Below are 19,610 nucleotides of genomic sequence, written 5' to 3' on the forward strand. Positions count from 1 at the left end.
CAAGCTCCCCCAAGGACCCCAGCCGAGAGCGAAAGGTAGACCCACTTCTGCAGGCAGGAAGCACCAACAGCCGGTCGGGTGGGTGCGGCGCTGCGGCGTTGCGTGGTTGAGGTACGCACCTCAGGCAGTTCCGCAGTGGCCCGTGGTGAGTGCCAGCACTGAGACACCCGCTGCCGCTGCTGTTTCTGGTGCAACTTGAGGTGGATGACGCAGACACGCCGTACAGCGTACACGCGGGCGGAAGAGTCGCAAGTGCAAGTGCGCCACACGAGCAGCAGCCCACCGCACCTACCTTACCTTACCGGAGCTCCCAGAAAGCTTGCTACCTACCTTACTCCAGAAGCAGGCGCACCCGGACGGTACCTTCAGGTAGGTATCGTGTGTCACTGCAACCACCACCCAACCTCCATCCGTCCCTCTCATTCCACACCCGACATCTGCCATCAAACCGCTCATCGTCCCTTGCTTTTTGGGTCTCTCTGCGCGACGGGCGTTTCCTTCCTCCATCTCTAATCATCACCGCATATTTCTCAGTATTCTTCTTCTTCAGCACACTACTCTACCAGGAACCCGGTCCTAGCCGCTGAGCGGCATACACCAAGCCCACGATGACGCTATTGAAGCTGCTCGGAGCTGGCGGCCTGTTGCTGGCTTCCCTGAGCAGCACTGTTGCAGCAGACCCCTTTACGCCAAAACATGAAGCCGGACGATGTGCCATGCGCGGCCACTGCGGCTCCAAGAGCTTCTTTGGCAAGCAGCTGCCCTGCCCTGACAATGGTCTGGCTACGGACCCCGACGAAGACCTGCGAAAGCAGATTGTCGACCTTTGCGGCGCTAAATGGAACTCTGGGCCGGTTTGTTGCGATGCTGAACAGGTAAGTTATCGGCTTCAATAAACTTGGCTGCTGGCCATCTTACTGACGTGTGCTGCTCAACAGGTCAAATCGCTCGCCTCCGAGCTCGGCACCCCGAACCAGATCGTTTCTTCCTGCCCGGCCTGCAAGGACAACTTCTTCAACTTGTTCTGCACCTTCACATGCTCTCCCGACCAGTCCCTCTTCTTAAACATCACAAAGACCCAAGAGAAGAACAAGAAGACTATGGTCACAGAGCTGGACCAGCTCATCTCAAAGGAATATGGAACTGGATTCTTCGACAGTTGCAAGGAGGTCAAGTTCGGTCCATCCAACTCTAGGGCCATTGACTTTATCGGAGGTGGCGCAAAGAACTACTCCCAGCTGCTCAAGTTCTTGGGAGACGAGAAGGTCATTGGATCGCCCTTCCAGATCAACTTCCCCACCGAGTACACCGAGCCAGGCATGGCCCCTCGCGACATGACCCCGAAGAAGTGCAATGACGAGGACCCCAACTACCGCTGCGCTTGTGTCGATTGTCCTGCTGTCTGCCCGGAGCTCCCGGCCGTATCGAAGCCTGGCGAATGCCATGTTGGTCTTTTACCCTGTCTCTCGTTTGCGGCCATCTTCACCTACAGCGTCCTCTTGTTCGCTGCCATCGCAGCCGTTGTCGGACACGTTGTGTGGAGACGCCGTGCCAAGAGAGAGAGTGAGCGCCTCCGACTCCTGCAAGATGCGTCTCCCAGCGACGATGAGGATGAGGGTGACCTGGTTCAAAATGGGGCCATGTTCGATAGACCTCAGAGATACTACAAGATCAATACCTGGTGCGACGCGGCCTTCAGCAAGCTCGGTCACGCAGCGGCGCGCTACCAAGGAATCACGATTGGTGTCACGCTCATCGTCGTCATCATTCTCAGTGCCGGTTGGGTCAGGTTCGACCTCGAGAAAGACCCTGCGCGTCTATGGGTTAGCCCCACGTCTCCTGCTGCTCAGGAAAAGGCTTTCTTTGACGAGCAGTTTGGTCCATTTTACCGCGCCGAAAAGGCCTTTTTGGTCAACGACCAGCATTCCAGCGGCCCAGCCCCCGTTCTCAGCTACGATACGCTGATCTGGTGGATGGGTGTCGAAAAGAGCGTCAAGCAGCTGAAGGGCCCCAAGTTTGGCGCGACCCTCAATGACATCTGCTTAAAGCCTACCGGAACCTCCTGCGTTGTCCAGTCAGTGGCGACCTACTTTGGCGACGAGCCCTCCCTTGTTGGCAAGAATGACTGGGAGGATCAACTGCGGCAGTGCGCAAAGTCCCCCGTCGAGTGCCGTCCTGATTTTGGTCTTCCTCTCGAGCCGAACATGATTCTAGGCGGTTACGAGGACGATCCCGCTGCTGCTCATGCGATGACTGTCACCTGGGTCGTCCAAAACGCTGTGGAAGGTAGCCCGGCCGTTGAGCGTGCCATGGACTGGGAGGTTGCGCTTCGCGACCGCCTTCTCGAGGTTCAGCAGGAAGCTTCGGACCGAGGGCTTCGACTTTCCTTCTCTACCGAAATCAGCTTGGAACAGGAGTTGAACAAGTCAACCAACACCGATGCCAAGATCGTCGTCATCAGCTACATCATCATGTTCCTCTACGCCTCTCTTGCCCTCGGATCTACCACGCTGTCATTCCGGGATATGATCAGGAACCCAGCCGTGGCTTTGGTCCAGTCCAAGTTCTCACTCGGCGTTGTTGGCATTCTAATTGTCCTCATGTCCATTAGCGCCTCTATCGGTCTGTTCTCCTGGTTCGGACTCAAGGCGACGCTCATCATTGCCGAGGTCATTCCCTTCATCGTTCTTGCCGTCGGTGTTGACAACATTTTCCTCATCGTTCACGAGTTTGAGCGCGTCAACGTGAGCCACCCTGACGAGATGGTCGAGGAGCGTATTGCCAAAGCCCTGGGACGAATGGGTCCGTCGATTCTTCTCTCAGCTATGACCGAAGTTGTCGCTTTTGCTCTCGGAACGTTCGTGGGTATGCCTGCGGTGCGCAATTTTGCCGCCTATGCCGCTGGTGCTGTCTTCATCAACGCCATCCTTCAGATCACGCTCTTCATTTCAGTTCTGGCCATGAACCAGATTCGCGTGGAGGACCACAGGGCAGACTGCATCCCCTGCCTGCAGGTCAAGGCAGCTCGCGTCCACCTGAGTGGCGGAAACGGCAATGCCAACGCGCGGTTCTACGAAGTCCCGGAAGAGAGCTGGCTGCAGCAGTTCATCCGTCGTACATACGCACCGGCCATTCTCGCAAAGCAGGCCAAGGCAATCATTATCGCCATCTTCTTGGGTCTGTTTGCCGCTGGAATCGCACTTATTCCCGAGGTGCAACTTGGCCTGGACCAGCGCGTTGCCATTCCCGACGGCTCCTATCTCATCCCCTACTTCAACGATCTTTACAAATACATGGAGACCGGTCCTCCTGTCTACTTTGTCACCCGAGAGTTCAACGCGACTGCGCGCAAGAACCAACGCGAGATCTGCGCAAGATTCACCACCTGCGACCAATTCTCCCTCTCCAACATCCTGGAGGGCGAGCGCAAGAGACCCGATGTCTCATACATTTCATCGCCTGCTGCCAGCTGGATCGATGACTTCTTCTTGTGGCTTAACCCTGACCTTGGCGATTCGTGCTGTGTTGAGAACGGCAAGGCATGCTTTGCTGATCGCAACCCGCCATGGAATATCACCCTGTCCGGTATGCCCCAGGACGGTGAGTTCGTTCACTACCTCGAGAAGTTCCTCAAGGCGCCTACCAATGACGACTGCCCGCTCGGTGGACAAGCATCATATGGTAATGCGGTGGTGGTCGACTCGGAGAAGGACACCATCCCTGCCAGTCATTTCAGAACGATGCATACCCCGTTGCGCAGCCAGGATGACTTCATCAACGCCATGTCGGCAGCCCGAAGAATCGCGTCCGACATTACAAAGTCGACGGGTGTTGAGGTTTTCCCCTACAGTCTTTTCTACATCTTCTTTGACCAGTACGCCAGCATCGTCTCGCTCACAGGAGCTCTTCTCGGTTCGGCTGTGGCAATCATCTTTGTCATTGCGTCCATCCTTCTGGGATCTCTCATGACGGCGCTGGTCGTCACCGTCACAGTCTGCATGACCGTTGTCGATATTATCGGAGCAATGGCAGTCTTCGGCGTGTCACTCAATGCCGTGTCGCTCGTCAACCTGATCATCTGCGTCGGTATCGGCGTGGAGTTCTGCGCGCATATTGCGAGGGCGTTCATGTTCCCGTCGCGCACCGTCATGGAGCGCGCCAAGAACCGCTTCCGTGGCCGTGATGCCCGCGCCTGGACTGCTTTGGTCAACGTTGGAGCCTCCGTCTTCTCTGGTATCACCGTCACCAAGCTTCTCGGAGTGTTCGTGCTGGCATTTACGAGGTCAAAGATATTTGAGATCTACTACTTCCGAGTGTGGCTGTCTCTGGTTGTTTTCGCAGGCACTCACGCTCTCATCTTCCTCCCTGTTGCTCTCAGCTTATTTGGAGGAGAGGGATACGTTGACCCCGAGAGCGAGGGCGGCATCGAGGAGGATCTTGCCAGCCGCAGATACCGGGCTCTCGTCCCGGACGAGGAGACTGATTCGGACGATGACTATTAGAATGATCATGGCTTTACCTAGGTTTTGTAATAATAGTGTTGGGAGTAAATAAAGTGGGATTTTGCATTTCATCCAAGTGTGCCTTTTTTTTTGACATGATCTTTGGTAAAGTTCACGATGGATTTTTCCCAATCACGCTTGTCCGTTGTAGGACGTGCTAGTTAGGGGCATGGGCAACTCAACAGCCAATGCCGTTGGGCACCATGGCTGTCTAGGCAATTCTGCAAGTATTACCTTGATCGTACTTTTGTTGAAGAACCGGAGGCTGGGCATCTTGAATGGCAATCCATGGGAATGCGTGTAGCTGGTGTGACTACAAGGCGAAATAGCAAGCCTGACGTGTGGACACATCGCGGTGCCACCAACGGCGATGTGCCACATCGGCGGGCGGGAAGTGGAAGTGGATTGCGGTGACATGGTTTGACAGCGCATCATGCCCATTGGGTGTGGGTTGGGCTGTAGCGCGGGGTGGTGGTACCATTATCGCTGGTGTTCGTTCATCGTTCATGATCTAGGGATGGCATCGCAGCGCCTGTGGACTGAGACGCGAGACATTGGGCTTAGTTATTGCGTTGAACTTGTTGAAGCTGGAACTGTCGAAGGCTGTATAAGTAAGTGTACCTATTTTAGGGGTCCAAAAACCAGAAGAGCGCTCAGTTTCCATTCCATGTGTATCCTTCATACCAAAAGTGATATGGAGACTTTATGGTCACGAGAGAAGCCAGAGTTTTTTCAGACGAAGAAAACTTCCCCCTACGGTGACTCTGTACCTTTGTACTCGGACATAGATGACAGTTCTGTAATACGAAGAGGGAAATACAATCAAACCAAAAAAAAGTAACCGGGGCTCTGGGAGGGGAGCTTCACCTGAGGGTCAAATTTCCGTATAATAAATTGGCGGGTTTTTCTTGTCGCTCGTGCCCCTTTGCGACTCGTAACTTTTGTAAGGGTCTCATTGTCTCTGTGCCGCAAAGAACAAGCACAAGACGCGTTTCTCTTCTAGCAGAGGCCGCGGCGCGTGAGATGGACCGGATGGTTGATAGCTAGTCAGGCTAGTTCAGGGGTTCGTTGATGATGGCCTCGGTATTGGGGGATTGGTGATGGGCAGCCTAATTCACAGCGTTCGTACCTCTGCAAGTGTACAAAACACTGCAGCCTCAACTTTTTTGCCCTCTCGTCCATGAGTTGTTCAACTCCATAGTCTTCCGGACCCTCTCCCTCTCATCTGATACTCAGCCACTGGGCCTGGCCTTGCTGGGACGAAGGGACAGTAGAACTGGACTGTCCGACTCAGTCAATGCCATACCTGCGCCGATCCCGCGAGCCAGAGGTCTTGTGACGCCGTTTGGGCGCTGGGCGAATGGAAACGAGTTATCCAGAGGTTGCATAAAGATGATGGAACAGGCGCTTCTTGGGGCCGAGATTTGGGGGGGAACAGAAATGTTTGGAACGTGGAGAGAGACGCAAAAGATACGTAGCTACAGCCTGTCCGTACAGGTAAGGTACTTGTGGTGGAGAAGGTGTTGAAGCCAATTGGACGCGCCCATGTCCTTTCAGCGAATGACAGGTGCGAAAAAGGGGGGCCCACTGCCCGAGCTCCCGAAGCGAGAGCCGCCCGCTGTCAGCACTGTCCACTGGTTGGCTCATCTCTGAGAGCTCAGGACCAGAGGTACCTTATCGCTGGTGCTGGCTGTCAGGGGTAAGGTACCGACCGCTAAACTTGTTTCCTCTTCCCGAGACGAGAAGCTTGGGAAAACAGAGAAACAGAACGATAGAGCCTGAGGGCCATGTGGCAATGCCGTGAGAGGTTCCCAGGAGCCATGTTCAGGCATCTGTTCGCGAGTAGTCCTGCATACGTATTTTGGGTGGCTTCCGCCCAATGTTCTGGCCTGGCTTGTAGACGTCTTGCTGTTCTCGTCGGGTGTCAGTGCTTCAGACAGCGCTGGGGATGCATCCTCTGCCTTGAGTTACCTTGGTTAGGGCAGCGCCTGTGCCGGGCATGCATACAAGTATGTACATTGGATCGTCTCTAGGTAGAGCCTAGACAGAAGTAGGTACCTCATTCTACGCTTGGCTTGAGATGATGGTGGGAAAAGGGTCCTGTCTGTGATCTGAGGTACCTCACGGGCACAAGAGTACGGAGTACTTGAAGCTTATGACTGATTGTTGGACATGGCCAGCGTCGTCTCCAGCGTCTCCATGTCCCCCATGTTGCTCCATCCGCCAATCTCGAAGCAACCCTTTTTTTTTTCTTTCTCTCTTACGGAGTACTGCGTAAATCCTCTACCAGGAGTCCAGGACCCATGGCCTTACCTAATTAGACACCTCACCTTTCTCTACCTCACCCAAAGGTACCGGCTCAATTCCTTCCTGTGCCTTTGGTCCAGCAATCTCCCAGCTCCCAATTCCTCTTCAACCCCCTCTCTCACACCTCTGTCCAGCTCTTTCGCCACTGTTCAGAGCTTCTCAACTTGTAGATATCACGACGGCATTTCCGTGTCGTTTCGTGCGTCATTTGTACTCTTGTTTCGGCTTTCCTTTTCAACTATTTTGTTGCCATCGTTCTGTTGATTTCCCCCGCGGTGAAAGTTTAAGCTTTCCCAAACAAGGAAAGTCAAGCGGCAAGGAGAAGGGGAAAAGGATCAGAAGTAAAGAAGAAGAAAAAAAAAGGAGACGACCAAGCAAGACACCACCGCGTACGACGTGTCGCAAGGTAAGTCACAACAACCAAGCACCAAATTTATCCTTCTCCGACCTCAATTGTCGTCTTTTGAGAGCTCAATGCAGCTCTGCATAACCATCTCAGAGACCTTACCACCCCAGGAATGCTGGAATGCTGTGGCTCCCTCCACAATGTTGCTCTTCCGCCTAATTCCCTCCTTCGTCTCTCCCAATTCCTGCAGCTACCCGAGATTCCTTCCCCATCACTTCCTCATGAACTGCCTTAGCTGACCTGGATAACGCGCAAGCAGAACTACCCGAACGACGACACCCTCTCCTCCTCCCGAACGTCCTACCACCATCGTCCACAATCATGTCCGACGCCGGTAGCTTCGAGGTCGTCCAGCACGACGAGGCCCCCAAGCCCGCCGCCGCTGCTGCCACCACCTCGCCGAGCACAAAGTCCACCGCCTCAGCTGCCTCTTCCCTGAAGAAGCCCGCTTCGAGCTCTGGAACCACCGCCGCTACCCGCCGCCCGACGACGTCCACCTCGAGCACCGGGAAGCCTGCGAGCACCACCTCCTCCACTACTTCTCGTGTCGCCGGCGGCCTGACCAAGCCTCCTACCCGTCCTCCCGGAAGCAGCTCCAGCACTGCCAGCAGCACCGTCCGCAAGCCCGCGAGCACCTCCTCCACGGCCACCCACCGCTCGCGACCCAGTGTATCCGCCTCCGAGGACGAATCCAAGAGGACAGCCCGCCGCACCTCCACTGTTCCCAGCAGCAGTGCCGCCTCCCCGAGCAAGGAGAGAAGGACTTCTACCCTTGGTACCGCCACGGCCGCCGCCAGGAAACCTGCCAGCTCCACCAGCAGCTCCGCCGCTCCGCGACTCTCCTCGACGACATCGCGCACCCCGAACTCGGTAGCCCCGCGTCCCTCCTCGATCAGCTCCCGCTCCTCCGCAGCCACCAGTACCGGCGCCGTTGCCGAGGCCAAGAAGCGCCTGTCCACCGCCTCCACCTCGACCACCTCCTCCGCCGCTCCCAGACGGTCCATCCGCCCCGATTCGTCCGGCGCCTCCGAGGCCCTTGGAAAGGAGGTCGAGTCTCTCAAGGCCCAGCTCACCGAGAAGGAGACCCAGCTCGCGGACAAGGAGTCGCAACTGAACGAGCTCAAGACACAGGTCCAGCAGACCCAGGACAAGCTCACCCAGTACACCGACGGGGTGAACAGAGATGCCGTTCAGGTGAGGAACGCCGTGTACAACATCCAAAAGGCCCACCAGGACCAGGTTACCGAGTTGAAGGCTAAGCAGACGGAGCTCGAGAACCAGGTGGATGAGGCCAATGAACATCTAATGGCCACCGATGCTGACTACGAGAAACAGCAGAGCGACTACACTGAGGCTGTTGCCGCCAAGGAAGCCGCCGAGGCCGAGCTTGCCTCGATGAAGCAGTCCCTCGAAACGCTCCAAGCGGAGCACGACGAGAAGCTCAAGGAAAGCGAGTCCGCCCTGGCCAAGGCCTCGGAGGAGCACGCCGCCAAGCTTGAGGAGCTGCAGAGCTCCCTGACGGACCAGCACAAGTCTGCTATTGACGCTCTTGAGGCCAAGCACAACGAGGCGCTCAGCCAGGGCCAGTCCGCCTCCGCCGACAACGAGGAAGCGCTGTCCAAGATGAAGGACAGCCACGAGACCGCCATCGCCGAGCTCCAGAAGAAGATTGACGAGCTCACCGCCTCCCAAACCGAGCTCGAGGCCGCTCACGAGAGCAAGGTCTCTGCCGAGGTCGAATCGCACAACACCAAGCTCGCCGCTGTTGAGGGCGAGATCGCCGAGCTCAAGACCAAGCTTGAGACTGCCGAGAAGACAGCAGAGCAAGCCAAGGCTGACCTCGACGCCAAGACGGCTGAGCTGGCCGAGGTCCAGGCCAACGTCGCCGACCTGGAGAGCAAGCTTGCGGCTGCTGAGACCGACGTTGCGAAGGCCAAGGAGGAGGCTCTCGAGTTCCAGAAGCAGATTGACAGCATCAAGGAGGAGATCACTGCCAAGGACGAGGCCCTGGAGAAGGCCAAGGCGGAGCACTCTGCCCAGGTCAAGAAGCACGACGCCGAGCTCAAGCAGATTTCCCAGGACTACGAGGAGGAGATTGAGTCCCTCAAGGGAGACGCCTTCTTCAAGCGCAAGTTCCAGGATCTCGAGGTCAAGCACACCGAGCTCGAGACTGAGCATGGCGACCTGAAGACCAAGCACACCGAGCTGGAATCGCAGCATAGCGACCTCACCAACAAGCACGGCGAGCTGGAGTCGAAGCACACCGAGCTTACCACCAAGCACGGCGAACTCGAGACCCAACACGGCGATCTTTCCAAGAGCCTCGCTGACGGCACCGAGACAAGCACCAAGGCTCTCGAGGCGGCCAAGGCTGAGCTTGCCGCCGCTGTTGCTGCCCTGGAAGCACGGGAGGCCGAGCACCAAAAGGCGCTCGACGCCATTCGCGCTAGCCATGCTGAGGAACTGGAGGGCGCCAAGAGCGGAGCTTCTGCCGACAAGGATGCTCAGCTTGCCGAGCTCCAGAGCCTCAAGGACAGCCATGCGAAGCAACTGGAGATTGTTAAGGCCGACAGCGAAGCCAGCCTTGCCAAGGAGCTTGAGGCTCTCAAGGCCTCTCACTCTGAAGTTGTCGAGGCTCTCCACGCGGAGACTGCCGGCGACAAGGAGAAGCTGCTCGCCGAGATCGCTGCCGAGAGAGAGAAGGCCCTGGCGGAGAGCACTGGCAACAAGGAAGAGCTTCTTGCTGCCCACAAGGAGGAGCTCGAGTCCATCACCAAGAAATTGCGTGCCGATCACGAAGCCGAGCTCGCTGAGCTCAAGGAGAAACTGGCGAGCTCTCACGAGGCTGAGCTCGAGGAGGTCAAGACTAAGCTACAGCAGTCGCACCAGGCTGGAATCGAGGAGGCCAAGGCCAAACTTGCCGAGGCCCACCAGGCCGAGCTGGCTGCCGCGAAGCAGGCTGGCGACAGCGCGCACACCGAGGAGCTCTCTACCCTCAAGCTTCAGCTCGACGAGGCTCTGACCCGCATCCGGGAGACCGAGACTTCGAGCGCGGCTGCTCTTGCCGAGGCCAAGAGAAACCTCGACGACTCTCACTCGGCCGAGGTTGAGAAGCTCATCTCCAGCCACGCCGAGCAGCTTGAGGCACTGAAGCAGCAGAGCTCCTCTGGAGCCCGGGCTGAGCTCGAAGAGATCAACAAGGCTCACTCCAAGGTTGTGGAGGAGCTGACTAGCCAGTATGAGGCCAGAAACGAGTCGCTTGCCAAAGAGATTGAGAAGATCTCGGCCGATGCCTCCAAGCTCGAATCTGCCCTCCAGGCTGCCAAGGAGTCCGTTGCCCAGGCGGAGGCTGACAAGACCAAGACCCAAGCTGGCGCGGCCGAGCTCGAGGCTGCTCTCTCCGCTGCCAAGGACTCCATCAAAAAGGCCGAGACGGAGAAGGCCAGTCTCGAGGAAGAGCTCGGCGAGCTCGGTGCCATGATCTCGGTTGAGAAGATGGCGCGCGCCGAGGCTGAAGCGGCTCTCGATGCCGTCAAAAACAAGACGCCCGACACTGCTGAGGCGGACAACCTCCGTGAACAACTGAACAACACCAAGAAGGGGCTTGAGCAGGAGCTTACTGTAGTGCAAAAGAGCCTCACCATTGCCAAGCAGGAGGTCGAGGATGTCAAGGAGGACCTGCTGCTCGCGCAAAAGGAGCTTGAGGCATCTCAGTTTGAGGCCGACAAGCAGCTCAAGACCTACAAGGCCGACTACGAGGAGCTCAACGACACAATGACCAAGATTGTGGAGGAGGAGCAGGCCAAGCGCAGAGCGCTGGAGGAGCAGGTTGAGAGCCTGAGAAAGTCATTGGCCGACAAAGAGAAGGGCGTTGAGGAATTCCAGGCGCAACTCAAGGTCAAGGATGCCGAGATTGCAGAGGCCAAGGTACGTTTTTTTGGTTCTTGTTACGTGCGGCTCGGGCGAACTATCACTAACGCGATGCAGGCCAACGCATCGGCTGCCAAGCCCAAGGGACTTGCGGCCAGCAGATTTGCCGTTGGCGACGACGAAGACGACGAGGCGGACGGCTCAGCGGCCAAGCCCGCGGAAGGTGAGGAAGAAGACCATTCCTCCGAGGCACTGGCTGTGGTGCGAACGCCCTGCTTGATGCTCCCTTTGTTTGGAGAGATGGGACAAGAATGCTAATTCGGGATTCGCAGCTACAACGAGCTAGAGTCAACGCGAACCAGATCCACAATATGGACCGCGACATGCAGGAGAAGAACCTGGCCATGCTGGAGTCCATTACAGATTTCCAGCAATCGCCGCACCTCAATAACAACAATAACAACTAGATACTGCCCAGCACACTTTCCAAAGAAAGACGGGCAACTCATGGACAGGATCAAAAAGGCAAAAATGTCTGCGTTGGCTAGTAGGCTTGTCACCGGCCTGACAGCTCCCGCAACACAACGCAACGCAAGGCTCGTTGGCCGCTTCTCCTCGCCCACCCCGCCTGGTCGGGATCGAGGTTTCTTGTTTTAATACACAGCACGGAGGTTTTTACATTGTTTGGCGCGTCTAGTTGAAATGGCAAAAAAGCATTGCACTTGCTCGACTACAGACGCGCTGGCAACGGAAAGGGAAGAGAAGTGCTTGTTTTGCGTACTGATACTCAAATTGATTTGCGGGAGATGGATAGAGAGAATGGGGAGAGACAGCCGACTGTTGTCGTGCTGTAGGTGCTGCTGCTGCTGTGCTGTGTAGCGTGTCAGAATAGTTTGGCATGCGGTTGAGTGAGTGTATGTGTGTAATTGTTTGGAGGAATTTGCGTGTGACGAGACGAGGTAGCAATGGACGATACCCCCTTTTTCCTCTCGCAAGCCCAAATTTGCCAGTTCCCAACTTTCCCCGAGTCCGAGGGTCTCCATCGCCGGCGCTGTAACTTTTTGTCTTGGAAATTGAGTTGCCGTGACTGGTGATGTTGCCGTCGGCCATCACACCGTGGCTTACGAACTTACGGTCCGCGGAAGCGCTATCCGTACTTCCTCGTGGTAATTAGACTGGGCACCAGGAACCCCCGAACTGAGTCGAGAGTGTGCGGGTTCCTGATCCGATTTTCCACAATCCAGGTCCCGTAGATTTCAGGGCCCAGGCTCTGCCATGAATTCATAACTTTGGTAGTTAACCATGTCTAGACAAAGCCACGAGGTGGCCGTGGTGGCAGTGTTACGAAAGCTGCGAAATGGGTAGTGCCGCGTGGTTGCTCCGGTCTCCCGCGGGCCGGCTTAGGTTCCCTGCTAAGCTATACTAGTTAGTCTACGAAGTAGTGGTTTCCATGGTTGACGCGGCTCGTGGAAGAGGGGGCTAAGGTTGGACTTGGTTAGTCGCAGTGAGTATCCGTAGTGTTGAAGATTGCTGTGGTCCCCTTTTTTCTCCCTCTGGTGGGCTCTCTTTCTTGTCTTCATTATTCCTTGAGAACGGACCGAGGTTGTGGTTCGTCGTGATGAGGTGATGTGAGGTGAGGTGGCCTGGGATATGGTGATGCGCCACGGAGGCCACGGAGGCTTTCGTCAGCGGCCTGGGCCCGGGTGGAGGTGGGATACCTAGGTTTGCTTTGCTTTGCTTCTGGCCGCTGAGTAAAGCTGTTTCCTGGTGTCATGATCCCCATCATTCGTCAGATCTCTTGCCTTCTGTCTCTTCTCAGTCTCCCCGCCTTCCGATCTACGGATACCTACGGTCCACCGAGTACATCAAAGCTGTTTGGTTTCACGGGATGCGGGCGGGCGGGCGGCACAGAAAACAACTGTAACACACAACAAGATTGGCATGCCACACGGTACGGCATTCTTTTGACGCAGAAACACTCCAATTGCTGCAGAGACATGAATCGTATCTGTCCAATCACGGCAACAGAAATCGCGCGGGACAGTGGGGGAGGGAGGGGGCGCGCAGCGCCGGGTGGAGGATTAGCTGATGGTGGATGGGTGGATTTTCTGCCTCTCTTCACTCCCCTCTTCTGTCTTCATCCCGTGGAGAATAAGTGAGAGTAAGGTGACTTCGTTCCAAGACGCGATGAAACTACAAGCTGTGTCCTGTTTTTCTTATTTAACACGGAATTGCCGTTGAAATTTCTCAAACTAGCCGTTGGAAACATCGCATTGGATCCTCTTTTGCTTTGACCTCGTGCTTCTTTTGTTATCCACATTTCTCATCTACCGAAAGGCAATTGTCGTTCGATTCTTGCATTCCAAAGGATTGTTAGCGGGAGAAGATCTCTCTCTCGGGGGGTCTATCCTGCTGTTCTACTCCCCTTGGGACCTTTTCGGAAGCTTATCCGGCTTAAGCTTGCTTTGATAGCAAACAAACCCAAGACCGCATTTCTCTATTCCGCCGAGCCCTTTTACCTCAATCTGGATTCTGGACCAGCCGCATATTACATAGGGAGAGTCAGGACGCGCCGACACGGTGCCAAAAACCCCCCCAGCTGGGGAGCTCCAGTCGGCACAGGTCTAGACAGGGCCCCATTCCTACTAGCAAGCGCAAGCGAGGCGTGCGAAGCCTGCGAGTGTTACGCAGACTGGCAGGCTTATCCAAGCTGCTCGTAACACCTCGTTTGATTTGATAACGACTAGCGTACAAACGTGAAAGAGCTGGGCCAGCGGGCTTGCGAAATCGCAGAAATCCTCGACTTAGGACAGCGAGATAAACAAACAGCTCTCGGAAAGGCCATATAAGGAGGGGCAGAGGGCGGACAGTATTTAGGGCTTTTGAGGCGCCGCGCTGTTTCCTTCAGCTGAAAGATTGATTTACCTACGTTACTGCTCCAGTTCGAGTTCAAATCAATCCATCGAGACCGAAGACGATACAAACTACGGCTTCCTACCTCTAAGCCTACATAAGCCTACATATCTACGCCCGCCAAAGCTCAGCTTGCATATACTAGACTCGACGCCTTCTTCTTACTTGGCCCTTTGAGTCTTTGTCAGGCAACCCGCGCCCGCGAAACCGGGTTCAGCTCCAGATTTCCCGGGAATACCAAGGCCCGATCCGTTGTCTCAATATCACAAGCTTCAAGCCGCAACAATACCTACCTGACTGGTAGAGCAACATTAGGGGGAAACCAGCAAAAGAAAGAGATCTTGATCGAAGAGAACCAAGACGGGACGGAAATTAGAGCAAGACGCCATCATTCTTTCACCCAGGACGGAAACACCCGGTCCTATCTGAATTCAGCTCCCCCGCGATCTACCTACCTTACTAGACGACTCTTATAACACCCCCAACCCGCAGATCCTGCCTCGTCCCCCCCGAGAAGTCGACTCAATGAGAATCCCTCGACTCGCAAAGATGCAGGCGGAGCAGCAACAGCAATCTTCCTACCCATCCCCGGCCGCCACGCCGCTCCCAATCCTCTACGCAGAAGACACCCCCTTCTCGGAATACTCCACCGCAGTCTGGGGCCGCGTCTTCAACGCCCGCCGCGACTTTTCCCGGCGCCCGGCCGCCGTCGTCACCGCCACGCGCAAAGCCCACGTCGTCGAGGCCGTCAAGATTGCAAACGAAAAGGGGTGGCGCGTGAGCGTTCGCTCGGGGGGCCACTCGTGGGCCGCGTGGTCTGTTCGCGATGAGGCGCTGCTGATTGATTTGGGGAGTATGGGTAAAGGCGTTGCGGGCAGCGGCAACGAGGATGGCATCGCGTATGATTCCAAGACGGGCATTGTCAGTGTTGCGCCGGCGAGGACGGGGAGGGAGGTGAATGGGTTTCTGGCTGGGCAGATTGGCGGGCCTGGGGATGATAGTATTGAGGGGATGGGCAGGTTTTTCCCTGGTGGTCATTGTCCTGATGTTGGGCTCGGTGGGTTTTTGTTGCAGGGTGGTATGGGGTGGAATTGCAAGGTGAGTTTGTTCGGCCTGGGATGTCGAATTCTTGAAAAGGGAGGAACTGACAAAAAGACAGAACTGGGGCTGGGCGTGTGAGAATATCGTCGCCATTGAGGTTGTCACGGCCGATGGACGAGAGCTCCGCTGCTCCGAGACGGAGAACGCCGACCTCTTTTGGGCCGCGCGCGGCGCCGGACCGGGTACGTGACTTCCGGCCGACCCCTTCGCCTTCCCCGACTCATCGGGGGATAGAGAAGAAAACTTGGCTAACGACTTACAATAGGCTTCCCTGCCATCGTCACCCGCTTCCACCTCCGCACCCGCCCCCTGACGGGCATGTTCCAGTCCCTCTACTTTTACTCCCTCGACCGCTTCGAGGAGATTCTGAACTGGGTGATCAAGGTAAGCCCTCTCTAATCCGTCTACGCCTCATCCTCTCCTGACATTTCACGCAACAACCACTAATACAACAACAGATCTCCCCAAAAGCCTCCCCAGAACTCGAAATCGTCCTCCTGGCCCTCACACCACCAGGCCAAACCACCCCGCAAATCATGGCAAACTTCCTCTCCTTCTCCGCGAACCCGGAAGCCCTCATCCCCCTCCACTCCTCCCACCCCTCCCGGCCCCTCGCCACCGTCTTCGCCACCCCGACCTCCCTCCCGCAGCAGTACGTCGACCAGGACGCCTCCAACCCGCCCGCCCACCGCTACATATCCGAAAACGCCTACGTCTCCAACGACGCCAACGTGCCCAAGGTCCTCAAGAAGGCGTTCACCGAGCTGCCCACGCCGCAGTCGTTTGCGCTGTACTTCTCCATGAATCCTTGCTCTCGGCGCACGCAGCAGACTGCCGGCGAGACGCCGCCGTCGTCGGCCAACGGCACCGGCAACGGCGCGGCAAAGACCATGCCCGACATGGCGCTCAGCATGCAGTCGGACCACTACTTCGCCCTCTACACAGTCTACCCGGACGCCGAGGACGACGAGCGGTGCCAGGGCTGGGTGAGCGACATCATGGCTGGCGTCGAGAGGCACGCGGCGGGCTCGTATCTCGGTGACGCCGACTTCCGGTACCGCAGGACAAAGTTCTGGGGCGACGAGCAGGGCAAGAGGCTGATGGACGTGCGCAAGGTGTGGGATCCCAAGGGGCGGATCGCGGGGTACTTGGATACCGAGGATGAGAGCGGAGTTGAAGGGTTGAAGAATGAGTTTGAGTGGGCTTGAGTGAGCCCGGTTCTCAGACTCTCTTTTCTTCTTGTTATTGGTGTTTGTTTTTCTTCTTTTTTGCTTGGGCGTCGAGATGGATGCATATATACCTGTTGCCGAAAGATATCCTGTTCGAAGACTGCATTTACCTAAAAGGAGGAGGGGCCTATCAGATGCGAAATGGTGTATATAAAGACGTGGAAGAAGGGAGTTGGGTTAGGTCTCCGCTACTTGTTCTCAGTAGAACAAGGCCTGTTGCCGAAATACATCCTGTAAAAAAAAACTCACGAAATGATGCAGATATAGGTGCATGTCAGAAATAATATGGTATAAACAATTTCTGATTTTTTTTCGGTTTTTGATATATTTACTTCTATAGTATTCATCCACGTCATCAATCTCGTCAACAACCATGGTCCATCTACAACAACACCTCACGTAGTCTCTATGACTCAACCTTCTCGTTGGTACTGTCTTTGGTAATGATATCCCTCCTGGAAAACTTGGCCTGGAAGTTGTTCTGCTTGACGAACCACGCGTTGACCAGCTCCCACTCTTGGCTCGGGTCCTTGAAGGAAATCTAGTCATTGTCAGTATCGGCAGTCCTCTCTTTACAACAGGCAAAGTGTTGCAAACTTACGTCGAATCTCCTGAGCAAGCTCGGAATGACCTTGTAAATCTCCAACAGGCTAATGTTCTTTCCGATACACGTCCGGCTGCCCATGCCAAACTGGAACATGTGCCCGTTCATCTCCTTGATCCTCTTCTCCTCCGCCGCGGCATCCTTGCCCTCCTCCGGCAACCAACGCTCCGGGCGGTAGGTGTCGACATCCTCACCCCAAATCTCTGGTCGGCGGTGAATAATCCACGCGCTACAGCCTACAATCGTGCCGCCCTTGACAAAGTGGCCCGCAATCTCGGCGCCCTGGTCAGGGACGATGCGCTCCAGCGGCAGACCGGCGGCCGGGTGCATGCGGAAGGCCTCCTTGACACATGCATCGAGATACACGAGCTTCTGGGCCTCAGTCCACGTCACCAGTCCCGTCTCGTTATCACTGAAGCCGCCCTCCCGCGCAAACGTATCCAGCTCGTCCCTCAACCGCGTCAGCGCCGTCGGTGTCCGGAGAAGGTAGTAGAAGACGGCAGCCAGGCTGATGGCGGTGGTCTCGGAGCCGGCAAAGGCCATGCTGACGGCCATGGTCTGGACGAGGATGTCGGACATGAACTCGGGGCGGGCCTCGCGCGCGGCCAAGAACTTGGAAAGGAGATCGGGCTGCTCGGCGAGCTTCTTGCCCGAGGTGACGGGGAGAAGGGGTTCCTTGCCGTCGAGCTCGGGGAGGCGCTCGGCCATGCGGTCGCGGGCGAAGCGGGCTACGGGGAAGGTGGCGTCAATGAAGCCCCATTGGGAGAGCTTCAGGTAGATTGGGTTCTTGAGGAGCAGGAGATCGAGGAAGGGAATTTGGCCAATCTTCGGACATGTTAGCTAGTTGTCTCGGAGTAGCTCCAGTGATACTCTGGATGGACTTACCGGTGCGACATAGAGGAACAGCTTGCCCAGGTAGGCCACAATTCCATCAATGTCCTCATTCTTCTCGATGAAGCCGTGGCGCTTGCTGTAGGTGATCTCTCCAATGACGTCGAATGCGTAGAACTGCAACCACGTGGTGAAGTCACATCCCTCGGGGTTTCCAGCAAACAGCTTCTCCGTCTGAGAGAGGAAGAGCTTCGTCGTGTTGTCGACAAAGGGCTCATACTGGACCAAGGCGGACATGGAGAAGGCCGAGTTGACGCAGCGGCGGAACTGAGAGTGGAAGTCATTGTTTGTCGTGCTAAAAAGGGACTCGAGCCTGAAGCCCTTGGCAATAGACTGTTGGACGATGTAAAAGTCGGACTAAGACGGTTAGTTGCTGTAGATGTTGTGAAGATAACCATATGGACTCTACCTTTACGAAGCCCTTGTTCAGGCCGTAGATGCTCTTCAAAGCAGCTGGGTCGGCAAAGGAGAGAGTGTTGGGGCCGAGGCGGACGACGTCACCATATTTTGCGTGCAACTTTTGATGTGTAACCTCTGGACGGCAGCCCTTTACATCGAAGAAGCGCCACCAGTCTGTCAATGAGGCCAGGAAGGGTCCTGGGTACTTGTTGAGGCCATTGTTATAGCGGTTCTTCACCAGCCAGGCTACAATAAGTGACAGGCCTATTGAGAGCCAGTGCTGTGCGAACGTCTCTAGTATCGTTTCTGTAATGCCGTGCATCTTGACTGAGGTTGTGTTGTCATGAGACGGAGCTTGGCCGTTGAGTATAACAAAACGCAGCGAGAAAGGTCTTGGTGGCGGCGCCCTCGGTATAAGAAGACTGTAAGGTAAACCTCCAAGCGGGTGGATCCAAGTAGATGTAGCCGGGCGTGAAATGGAATTCCCGATTCAGGTACCGAAGTGCAATTTACCCAGTTTCTATGTTGGGATGTATCGACCGGATCCTATGGGGCATACAGGAAGAGGTATGCGAGGGGGCATGCCGTATGGTCGACGTGCAGGTCCTGCGGACTGTGCCTCGGCGGGGTGGAGTCAAGGAGGAACAGGCGTCACGTCGAGATGGCAGATGCGCTTAGCTTTTTCGTGTTATGTGTGTGTGTGTGTGTGTGTGTGTGTGTGTGTGTGTGTGTGTCTGGTTTTGGGGCGGCAGGTCGGCAAGTAAATTATTGGGAACCTCTCGGCGATCTATGGGCACCGCCAGTAATGTAGCCAAGACGAGACGGCACCGCGTAACTGCAAGGTAGGACGAAGCTCGGAGAGTAGTAAGTGGAGGGGGGAAGGGAATGGGGGCAACTGAGAAGAGCCTAGGAGGATGGCTAGGAGCTTGAGAAGGTTTCCAACCCTTGACGAGGTATCCTCTGCCTACGGATACCTAGTGTCTGACTATGAATACCTTAGTCTCCACGGCCGAGGGGAAGAGCGTTGGACATTCGGCGCAGAGTCTCGTGCGAGATGAGACAAGACAAGACAAGAGGGCGGGAACAGAATAAAGTTAGAATTTCGCAAGGGTGTTTGCGCTTCTGGGATATGGGTTGGGGGACTGGCGGATCCGAAGTGGAAAAAATGTGGAAAAATTGGAGAGAACCTAGGAACTCGGGGGAGACAAGAAGGCGGTAATGGTAGGCGCCGTGCCGAAGGGTGAGGCGGCGGCGAGAGAGGGAAAGGTGTCACAGACTCGCTGTTGCAAGATAAAGCCACACGGAAGAGGCTGGAAGAACACGAAGATGAGTGAGGATAGTCGACGCCGAGAGGTGCCGTTCGGGGTGACCAGGACTAGGACTGTACC

At 56.0% G+C, this 19,610-nt stretch overlaps 4 protein-coding genes across 4 annotated transcripts; 3 read left to right on the top strand and 1 right to left on the bottom strand.

The window, feature by feature from the left end:
• Nucleotides 1–608: 608 nt before the first annotated feature.
• Nucleotides 609–4,502, top strand: CCOS01_10517 (patched sphingolipid transporter; the record flags this gene model as incomplete). Its single annotated transcript, XM_060458672.1, has 2 exons — nt 609–875; nt 939–4,502. The coding sequence occupies 2 exons, from the start codon at nt 609–611 to the stop codon at nt 4,500–4,502; spliced, it is 3,831 nt and encodes a 1,276-aa protein (XP_060310474.1).
• Nucleotides 4,503–7,536: 3,034 nt separating this feature from the next.
• Nucleotides 7,537–11,552, top strand: CCOS01_10518 (viral A-type inclusion protein repeat domain-containing protein; the record flags this gene model as incomplete). Its single annotated transcript, XM_060458673.1, has 3 exons — nt 7,537–11,142; nt 11,203–11,346; nt 11,418–11,552. 3 exons carry the CDS (start codon nt 7,537–7,539, stop codon nt 11,550–11,552), a joined length of 3,885 nt encoding a protein of 1,294 aa, XP_060310475.1.
• A 2,995-nt stretch (nt 11,553–14,547) lies between these two features.
• On the top strand, nt 14,548–16,307 carry CCOS01_10519 (uncharacterized protein; the record flags this gene model as incomplete). The annotated part of the gene is made up of 4 exons (XM_060458674.1): nt 14,548–15,096; nt 15,158–15,281; nt 15,365–15,483; nt 15,558–16,307. 4 exons carry the CDS (start codon nt 14,548–14,550, stop codon nt 16,305–16,307), a joined length of 1,542 nt encoding a protein of 513 aa, XP_060310476.1.
• Nucleotides 16,308–16,734: 427 nt separating this feature from the next.
• CCOS01_10520 (cytochrome P450) lies at nt 16,735–18,544 on the bottom strand (the record flags this gene model as incomplete). Its single annotated transcript, XM_060458675.1, has 4 exons — nt 16,735–16,869; nt 16,930–17,757; nt 17,818–18,180; nt 18,233–18,544. 4 exons carry the CDS (start codon nt 18,542–18,544, stop codon nt 16,735–16,737), a joined length of 1,638 nt encoding a protein of 545 aa, XP_060310477.1.
• Nucleotides 18,545–19,610: the final 1,066 nt, after the last annotated feature.

The sequence above is a fragment of the Colletotrichum costaricense genome, assembly GCF_030867565.1.
Source record: "Colletotrichum costaricense strain IMI 309622 chromosome Unknown Scaffold_11.1, whole genome shotgun sequence".
NCBI classification, from domain to species: domain Eukaryota; kingdom Fungi; phylum Ascomycota; class Sordariomycetes; order Glomerellales; family Glomerellaceae; genus Colletotrichum; species Colletotrichum costaricense.